The sequence below is a fragment of the Crocuta crocuta genome, unplaced genomic scaffold (assembly GCF_008692635.1).
Source record: "Crocuta crocuta isolate KB4526 unplaced genomic scaffold, BGI_CrCroc_1.0 scaffold50, whole genome shotgun sequence".
Classification (NCBI taxonomy): Eukaryota; Metazoa; Chordata; class Mammalia; order Carnivora; family Hyaenidae; genus Crocuta; species Crocuta crocuta.
This window is the reverse complement of record NW_027527428.1, coordinates 4,972,898-4,982,821: the sequence shown is the minus strand read 5'-3', so window position 1 is coordinate 4,982,821 and position 9,924 is coordinate 4,972,898. Positions and strand designations below refer to the sequence as shown.

Genomic DNA, 9,924 nt, shown 5'->3' with positions numbered 1-9,924 from the left:
AGGACGCCCCCCCCCCCCCCCCCGTCCCGGGGCCGCCTCTGGCTGCTCTGCCTGCACCTCCAGTCCCTTCTGCGCATGGTCCCAGGTCCCAGTGTCGTGCCATACAGTAAACCAGGTAGCCCAACAGCTCCCACGCGCTCACTCACCAGGCCTCTGAGCCTTCCTGAGGGGCCCGGCCACCTTCCAGCCTCACTGTCCCCGAGCCAGGCCCCTCGCTCTTCGTGCCATGCAGGGTCTCGGCGGTCCTGCCCCCCCCACCCGCACCCCTGGGCTGGGGACTGTGTCCAGGGTCCCCTCCAGAGAGGCCTTGCCGAGCCCCCATTTAACAGCTCTGCCCCCTCCCCCTGCTCTGGTCTTCTCCATAACCCTTTCCACCACTGGACCTCGTACCTGAATAGATTCATCGGCCCATTACCTGCCTGCTATTAAACCAGACAGCCTGGGACGGAAGGGGCCTGTCTCATCCCCAGTGACTTATTCCCAACTTTGAATGCTGCCTGGCACACAACAGACACTCGATAAATATTTGTTTAAACAAAATAAATGAGGCCAAAAGTGCATCTTCTGACACATGATGAAGTATAAAAAGCTCTGAGTTCTGAAGCAAGAGCTCAGGAACGTGTCTGGTTAGAGGCCTTCTCTGAGTATCACCCCAAGGAAAATTTTAACTTACGTGACACCCCCTTCATCTCTGCCACAAAATTCTGCAATAAATGTCAGAGGCTCTCGGACCCCTGTAAAAAACACCCGGGAACAGGAGCCTGCCCACAGCCCTGCCCGCGGAGGACGAAGTGCCCGTTGCGGCACTCCTGCACTCCGGGCCACTTCCAGAGGCTGCCGGGCCCGGTGCACGCCTGCTGGCGCCCAGGGGAGACACGCGTGCCCTGGGCACACGGGGTGCGGCTGCCCGGCTGGCACTGCAAGCTCACCGTCGGGAGCTATGCCAACCGGCCTGTCGGGAAAGCAGTAAAAATAGTGACAATTCTCACAATCATTAACAGATCCCTCTGTCAGCAGGAGCCAGAAATCTCTTAATCCCACGGCCCAGCCCCGCCCTCGCCACACACCGCGCTCCAGTGCCGGGACACCACACCCAGATGAAATCAAGGCTACACCTCATTTTCTAATCCCGCCCGAGATGTCCTCCAGTGTGGACGTGGCCCCTGCCTGATGGGGCTGCCGGGGTGCCTTGTGTTCGGGCCACTCCCCTGCTGGGAGCAGGAGAGGGGAGCAGCAGGGAACACGGACACACGGACACACACACACACACCACCCCCACTCAGGCGCCCCTGGGCTGCTTCCTCTCCAAGACCTAAAAAGGTGAGCTCGTTGGCACAGCACGTGGGGGGCACAGTGCTCACAACTGCTGACAAGGTCCCTCTGCACCTCGCCCCTGCACCCCACTTGCCCCTGGGACCAGGTTTCAAAGGGGAATCCCTGCAGCAGCGGAGATGCCCTTCAGCAGTGGGGGGAGGGGTAAATTGCGGTCCATCCAGACAACAGAATGTTACTTAGCACTAAAGGCTGTAAAGAGCTGTGAAGCCATGAAAAGACAGAAGGTTTAAGAACCTTAAACCCATGTCACTAAGTGAAAGAAGCCAACCTGAAAAAGCCAGACTGTGATTCCAACTGTATGACCTTCTGGAAACGGTGAAAACGTGGAAGCAGTGAAAGGACCACTGGCTGCCAGGGTTTGGGGGGAAGAGGGTGAGGGAGGGCAGTGAAACCGTCCGTATCACGCTGTGACAATGGACACACGTCCCCATCCATGTGAACTCCTGAACGCACGATGGGCCTCAGGATAAAGCGTGGACTCTGGGTGACACCGCCGCGTCAAGGTCGGCTCGTGGGTGAGGAGGAAACAGGCCGTTCTGGTCCTGGATGCTGACGGGAGGGGGAGCTGGGGAGGGCTATGGGCAAACTCTGTACCTTCCTCTCAATTTTGCTCTGAACCCAAACTGCTCTAAAGAAATTAAGTCTTCGGGAAGTAAACACATAAAATAAGAGCATAAATTATCACTTAAAAGGGAAAAAATAATTACCCGAGCCGCGAAGTGCCTTGCCAGGCACTAACGCCCGCATGGTAAACAGAAGCAGGGACAGACCCTAGTGCCTCCTCGAGTGGCCTGATGGCAGCACTCATGGTGTTTCCCACTCATGGAACCTCCTGGAACCTCACCTGCCGGGGAAGGAGCGAGGGCCTGGCAACAGGAAACTGCCCAGAAGAGCTGCCAGGTGACTCCTATCTACTGTGGACCCACCGGCCTCCAGCTTCGGCAGCATCCTGCCCAGACCCAGAGGCGGAGCAGCAACAAAACCCCAGGTGACAAGGACGCTCTTCTCGCCAAGAGCCGCGGGACCTCCCTTGGCCCGTCCACCTGCTGCTCCCCTGCAGCACGCGGGCATCCACGCCGTGGCCCCCCGGACGCCTCTCCCCGCCGGCTGGCCGCCACACGGCCACTTCACGGAACCAGGTCCCTCCCCTTCTGCCAAAGTTAAACCTGGGCAGAAAACAAGGCTTCAAGACTCCAAATCTGGGGCCTCCGGGACGGATGGCACACACAGGGCCTCCGTGGCATCCCGAAGAGGTGGCCTTTGCAAAAGCCCTAAAAAACCAGACCACGTGGCAAAACTCTCTAGAGTATGTGCCTTACATAGTGAAAAGGCCTCTGGGACTTTGAGGCAAAATGAAAATGTGGTGGAGGGGCACCTGGGAGCCTCACTCGGCTGAGCGGCCGACTCTGGATTTCGGCTCAGGTCATGATCCCAGGGTCGTGGGATTCAGCCCCAGGTCAGGCTCCTCAATGAAGGATGCACCCCTGCCCCTGGAACTTCCTGCCTTCCCCTGGCACCTGCTGACCAGTGTGCTCACTTCCACAAGGACGCCCCCCGACAGCCTTTGGCTTCCCACGGGCAGGGACCACGCAGAGTCCCTGCACTGCCACACTCACGAGGTCACCGGCTGGTTGAACACAGAGCCCCTCCCCGCCTGACTCCCAGGGTGGGGGTGGGGGGACACACAAGGACATGCACTCAGTGAACGTGGGACCCAGCTCCCTCTCCTCACCGAGGGCTTCTAGGAGCAGTGGGGGCCGAGATCAGCCAGGCCTGCCCTGCGGGGGCCTGAATAAGGCCATCAGGTACTGGCTACTCGGCCATCGACAGGAACAGACAGATGCTCCACTACCCCCAGCACAGGCCTGGCCAAGGGTGGGCAGCACGCCCAGCCACCCCCCCCGCCCCCCCCCAGCTCCTCTCCACGGCCCCGCGGGGGAGGGTCAGCATCCAAGGATGAGCCAGAGAAGGGGGCCGACTAACGACCCCCCAGGGCCAGTTACTGTCACAGGAGAAGACCCTGGGCTCTCCGGCACTGAGGGGTCTCTGAGCCCTCGCTCCTCCTCGTGGACCCGTCCCCCATTCTCTTGGTCCGTCACACACGTGCCTGCGATGCCGGCCTTCCCCTCTAATCCGGTGCTCCGGGCGTGCAGGGCCCCACCCGAGGCGGGCAGAGGGCACAAGCACGCCAGTCCGGGAAAAGGCGAGACGCACTGGAAAAGCCGGTTGGGTGTTTCTGTTTCAACGGTAACTGGGGAGTCGCTGCACGTTTATCAGTGCGGCTTCAGGGAAATAACCCCCAGCCGAGTCACAGCCGTCAGGCCAGGCTGAGCTGGGGGCCCTGGGACAGACCGGGAGCGGGCGCCCACTAGGGGGCCCCGCACAGCTCCCAGGGCACCCGTGTCCTCTCAGAAGAGCAAAGCTTCTCCTGCTGTCCAGCCATCCGTCTTCGACACCCCACGCCGAGGCACCGCTGTTGTTCCCGCAAGCAACAAACCTGATCCAAAGACACTCCCCACACCCTCACGGGCCACCCCACCTGCCCGGCTCAGCCCGCCCGCCAGCTGGCTGGGACAGTTCACATCCACACCCCGGGGCCTCCCAGTAGGAAGTGGGAACAACCCCCTGGGCCAGAAGCTTCACCAGTCTGAGCTGTGACACTGATTCTAGAGGCATCAGAAACTGCTGGAGAGGTTGATTTGTTTTTTAACGCTACGTTGGATTCGTCCCCAGAGAGTGGATCCAGGTCTAGGGCAGTCTGGGCTTTCGTTTCCTCATCACGTACCCGAAAGTGGAAGCACCGATGTAATAAAAAAGAGTTCCACCCAATGATCCCAGAAGGACCTCAAACCTAAACACAGGTAAGTGGCCGCGGGACTCTGCAGCCTGGACTCCCCGTCCGAGACCAGAGGCTGAGGCACCACCACCCCCTCCCTCCTCAACCAGCCCTTCCGCAAGATTCCAGGGCCAGCACAAGAGGCCTCTGGACCACCAAAGAGAAGCCAGACAAGCCACGCACTTCATTCGCGGCCAGGGCTCTCTGTGCGAGCCACTGTTCCTTGAGACACAGGACTGTGGCCCGTGGAGCACGGGAAGGAGTGACACACGTGACGCGGGTGTCCTCGCACCACGAAGCAGCGGTGGGGACGACCCCTCCGCTAAGCACAAGGTTTTAAAGCCCTCTGTCCCATCTCAGACCGTCCCTGGGATCACCGCACGTGCGGGCTCCCCCAAACGCTTGCCGATGCCCACGGGGATCGCACCCCACATACGGCTCAGACCACGACCCACGTATGGGCAGCGCCGTGCGGCTAAGAACAGAAAAGACAGGGGATCGACCTTCTCGGCCATGAAAAAAAGGAGGATTCACCCAGGGGAAGAAGCAGCGCGGGGTCAAGGCAAAGACTGAAAAACCAGGTTGCTGAACACCAAATTTAAATAATCCCTAACGACTCTTCCGTCCCTGAAAACGGCACAGCCAACGCAGGCAAACTCCGAGGACCACGGGAAGGCGGCATCACGCACCTTTTCACCCATCAGAGAAGTTACGTGGACACTTTCTAGAACAGCCACCCAAGTCACGGGAGCCTCTAACTTCTGGGCGCATAAAAGGGAGAACCTGGTGTGACCGGGGCGCGCTCGGAGGAGAGGGTGCGGCACGGGCGCCCAGGACAGGAGGGCCGTGCTGGCCGCCACGTGTACCTTTGGCGTGGAACGTCCAGCCCCTGCGCCCGTACTCCTGCAGCCGCACCCGCTCCTGCTGCCCCAGGCTGCACACCTCGCCGTAGAACTGCCGCTCGATGTGCACGTAGGCAGCCGGGATGGCACCGGCCACCCCCTTGGCTCCGAAGAAGCCGTTGACCTCTGGGGAGGCCAGCAAGATCTGGTACTCGGCCCGCGTGCCCAAGACCAGGTCCATGTAGGCCTGGGTCAGGTTGAAGTAGCCGGTGGTGAGGTAGACCTTGGCGCCCCGCTCAGCCTCTGTCAGCAGGGTCTCGGTGACAATCTCGTCGATCTGGATCTCAAAGGGCTTCATCTGGATCAGCGGGTAAATCCAGGTGTCGGGGGCCGGCCTCCGGTCACCAGCGGCCGCTGCGTCCTCCTGGGCCAAAAGGGAGTCGCCGTGGAAGGTCTGGGCGTGCAGCACTTGCTGGCGGGCCCTGGCCGAGTTTATCACATCCATGACCTTCTTGTTGGCCGCCCTGCAGTACGCAGCCCGGTCACCTGCAGGGACACAGGGGAGGGAGGGAAGCAGAGGCTCTGGACTCCTGCCGGGCACAGGGACACGGCACGGCGTGGGCGCCCCCGCTGACCACGCAGTGACACACTTTCACCAAGCACAGGCACCAGGCCACAAGCAAGGCTCCCCGTGCACAGAAACATGCAAGGAAAGCCCACCAGAGCCTGCGCCAGGGGACGGGAAAGGCCTCCATCAGCGCCACCTACACAAAGTGCAAAAACAGACCAGACTACTTGACGGGGACGGAAATCAAGGGACCGGGACCTTGGGATGCGGTGCCTGGGAGGGGCCTGACACGCACACTCCCAACCTGCACCGGGCGGCTGGTGGTCAGGAAACACGCTGTGCCTGAGAGCGTTTAACAACAAAGGTGCATGTGTGTGTGTGAGCCACAAAACGTGGGCACAACTGCAGATGAAGCAAGTGCCACGTGGTGGGATAGTGGGAGCGGGGCCCTCGAGGAACAGCGCAGGGACAGGTGGGCTCGGGCCCGGTGTGTCCACACGAGACGCTGGTGGCGAGTGGCCGCCCGGACACACCGGATGGACGAAAGATGACCATAAACACCATCGGTAGGTGAACACTCACGAGGCAGCGTCCAGCCCGGGGAATCAGGGCAGGACGAACAGCCCAGTGCGAGCAGGGAGAGCGTGAAGCGCAGAAGGGAAGAGAGCGATGCCACGCTGGGGGGGGCTGTGCCGCGCCTCCAGGGCGGTGAGCAAACAGCAGGCCCTGGGCAACGCTGAGCCGGCGTCGGGGCGGGGGGAGACGGGACGGCTGGGCTGGCTGGCTGGCTGGCCCTTACTCGCCCCCACGCCTGAGCGCCTCTGTCGGGGGGAGGGCTCCAGGACCAGAAGGGGTGGCCTGTGGAAACCGTGTCACAGCGCCAGCGGCAGGCTCTCGGGGGAGGCGCCGCCCACCACAGGTGGTCTCAGGCTGTCCTGAGTGTCGTGAGCATCTCCCGCATCCCTCTGAGCTACTGCGGTCCCTGGAGCACATCTGTGCAGGCTCCCTGAGCGTGCTGACTCATCCTTCCCAGAACGTGGGGGCCTCTCCTCTGCATACTTGTGCCTGGCCTGTAAAGTCAGACCCGGGGTCAGCCGGCGTCTCCTGTCCAGGCCGGGTAACCAAGTATTTCAGGCTCTGTGAGCCAAAGGGCAAAACTGAAAACAACACGTAGGTGCTCATATGACAAGAGAGAAAACAAATTTCCACAATCTCTTTTATTGATAAAAACAGAAAATGCCGGGAGTAATAACTGAGCGTCCAGGCTGGCAGCGGGCAGGGCAGGTGCCCGGATCCCAGACTGGCCCCCAGACAAGGGCTCGTCTCCTCCACGGTCAGGGCTTACCCCTCCCCACGCTGCGGACACTGCTGCAAGTTCAGCAGCAGGCCCTCCCGAAGGCCACCAGGAAGCCACAGGAATCACAGGAATGCGAATGCCCCCAGGAGCACCAGCTGCCAGGGTTTGCCTGTTTCCAGGGAGCAGAGCTGAGGGCTCTCCCATTTCACTTTCCAGGCAGGAGGCCACAGGCCTCGGTGGAGCTGAGAGCCACGGAGCCTCTCGCTTCCCGCTGGGGAACTGGCCCTGGGGAGGGCTGCTTCCTGGAAGCGTGGGGCCGGGCCCCTGGCCGGAGCCCACCCTCCCGCCTTCCCTGGACCCACAGAGCAGGACTGGTGAGTCGCCTCTGGCTGCAGAGACACAGCACAACGAGACTCCGCCACCCAAGAGTCGCCAGCCCGCAGCAAGGCGGCCAGAGGCACGCTCCCCGCCCCCCGCCCGCCGGCTCCGGGGGGCAGGAGCCCAGGACCCTACCTTTGTATGGGTGCACCATCCCCTCCACCACCTGCACCGAGTCGTCCCCCTGCAGCTGCAGGGACACGTCCCCCACGGCGCCCACCAGCTCCGTGAAGAAGTCCGCGACCTCGGGGCAGTCCTGCAAGAACACGTAGCGGTCCTGGCGGTTGGTGAAGTAGGAGTCGCTCAGGTTCGCGCTGCAGGGAGGAAAGAAGCGGCTGAGGACTGGGGCAGGACCAGCGGCAGGTCTCCGGGGATTGGCGGGCGCGGGGCAGTGACACATGCCCACGACGACCCCACAGCAGAGACCGACGAACCAGCGGCTCCGCCTGAGCGCGGCCACACACACACACACACACACACACACACACACACACACACACACGAGGCGAGGCAAGAGTGGCATGAGGGGACACGAAGGAGGGGCCACAAAGCCCCGCCCCTCAGAGGTGACAATCAGCTGAGCGGAGAACGCACTTATAAAGCCAACTACTCCAGAGGGCTCATCACCAGCGCCCGAACTTTAGAATCAAAAGAACCCAGACCGCCACCCTGGCTCTGTGGCTTGTCACTGGTCCTGTCTAGTCTCCCGTGGATACAGCGAGGAGAGCACGACGCGGGTCTCCGCGAGGGCCACGGCGACAGCACACGCAGGGTGCGGGGCATCCACCAAGGGCTCAGCAAGCCGCAGCGCCCTCCTGGCGGCCCTCAGTGGTGGGCCTCCCACCGCCACGGCAGACGCACTGCCACGAAAGACACTAGGCCAGAAGCGTACGGCCACCTTGGAGGCGTATGAAGGCGGGCTCTCCCTTCTCCGTGGTGTGCAAACTTCTGCCCTGGACAGTATTAAGGGGAGGTCCGGGGTGGAAGGCAGCAAACTCACCCGCTCAAAATGACATTGTTGTCAAAGAGGTACACCTTGATGTGCTGCAGGCCGATGGTCTCATTGAAGCGCTCGGGGATGAGGAGCCGGAGAAGCCCCCGGAGGTTGGGCGTGTGGAAGAGCGAGACACGAACCTGCTCGGGAAATCTCCGTAACAGCGGGAGCAGCATTGTGCGCGAGTTCTTCCTACCTAAACACGGGGGCCAGCGGGAGACAGGGCGGGCACTTCACCCCAGGAAAAGCACCCGCCCGCCGCAAGGAGCCACCTACCACCCATCGCCACTGGCCAGGCGCCCTGGTGCCATGGTGAGCCAGAGCTCAGACCAAATCCACGTCCCAGAGCAGGACTGGTGCGCTCGGCGCAGCAGACAGATGTCTGCCGTTTCGGCACCCACTCACCGGCCCCCCCCTACAAGGGGAGCCACCCCACTCCACTGTCAGCACATCTACTCCGGGTAAAGACGGCTCCACCTGCCCTGAACCCTAGCCCAGCTCCAGGGGCCACCACATGGAGCCTGAGAACAAGGCCAGCCCACAGGAAGGAGGACCACAGATGGATCCTGGGGATGACTCAACCCCCCAAATCACCACCTGCCCAGAGCAGGTCAGTCGTGGGCCCCAAAAACACTCTCTTTTTTGCCTCCGTTGTTTTCCCTTGGGCCTCCAGTCCCTGGCTACAGAAGGGACGCTGATACCCTGGGCCATCTTCCAACGGGCTGGCCTCTGCCTGGGACACGGGAGACGAGAACACCTCGTGAAACAGAGGCTCTGGAAGAGGAATCCTCGGGGCAGGAACAGGTCAGACCTACCTCTTGAGCCCCGTGTAAAATCCAAGAGGATGGACACCCTGAGGTCTGAAGGAAAGTTTGCTTGGAGTGACCTTTCTAGCGTGCTTTCCAGGCAATCTACCTACGGAGGAGAGACCTCAAAAGAATAAAAATGTAAGATCCAAAAAGATAATCACGCATTAAAAAAAAAAAAAAGGATCAACTTGCCAGGTAACGCACGCCCCGGCCCCCCCGGCCCCTTGTGTCCAGCCCTCTCAGAGCACGAACACGTGCCCACCGCAGAGGCCAGCACCAGCAGCCAGACTACGCCACCTGGTGCCCTTCCCCGGCCAGGCCGCACGGGGCAGGAAGGAGGGCCTGCGGGTCGGAGGCACATCGCCCAAGCAGCCTGGACCTTGCTGCTCTCGGAAAGGCTGAGACACCAGCGCTCGCACATTTCAACAACCCCCAGCGACACACAGCAAACAGTGTCTACACACGGACAGCACTCGGCAAATATTTGCAGAACCAATGAATCCAAAACACGACCCGCCCGCTGGCCACACTCCACGGGCTGGACGGGACAGTCTTCTCCCAGAAGAATAAACAGGCTTCCCAAGCTTGCTGCTGAAAGCATGTCCCTAAGGCAGACGGACGCCTCCCTCTCAGAGCGGGAGAGGACAGAAGTGCCTCTCACGCAGCGGCCCCACCGTCTCTGGAGCTCCACTCCAGCCCCTCGCTGTGCGCGTCTGGGCAGGGACGAGCAAAAATACGCTGCGGGCACCAGGCCCGGCTTGCCGCGTCCCCATGCAGGGCGTCCTGAGAAGAAGACCCCAGAAACGCCTCACCGCGCTCACGTGGGGTTGGCTACACGCCGTGCCCGCACACCGCCCCGTGCCCA

General features: G+C 61.7%; 1 protein-coding gene across 4 annotated transcripts in view; it reads right to left on the bottom strand.

The window, feature by feature from the left end:
- Positions 1–9,924, bottom strand: part of PGS1 (phosphatidylglycerophosphate synthase 1) — a 29,367-nt gene that overhangs the window by 11,562 nt on the left and 7,881 nt on the right. For 2 of the 4 annotated variants that reach the window (XM_077755064.1, XM_077755048.1), the window contains exons 4-7: positions 9,066–9,165; positions 8,257–8,446; positions 7,392–7,570; positions 5,114–5,559 (exon numbers count right to left, since the gene is read on the bottom strand). In XM_077755064.1, coding sequence (XP_077611190.1) covers positions 5,114–5,559; positions 7,392–7,570; positions 8,257–8,446; positions 9,066–9,165 — 915 coding nt within the window. Of the gene's footprint in view, positions 1–5,037; positions 5,560–7,391; positions 7,571–8,256; positions 8,447–9,065; positions 9,166–9,924 lie in introns of all 4 variants that reach the window. The other 2 variants (XM_077755056.1, XM_077755043.1) reach the window with 1 other exon arrangement.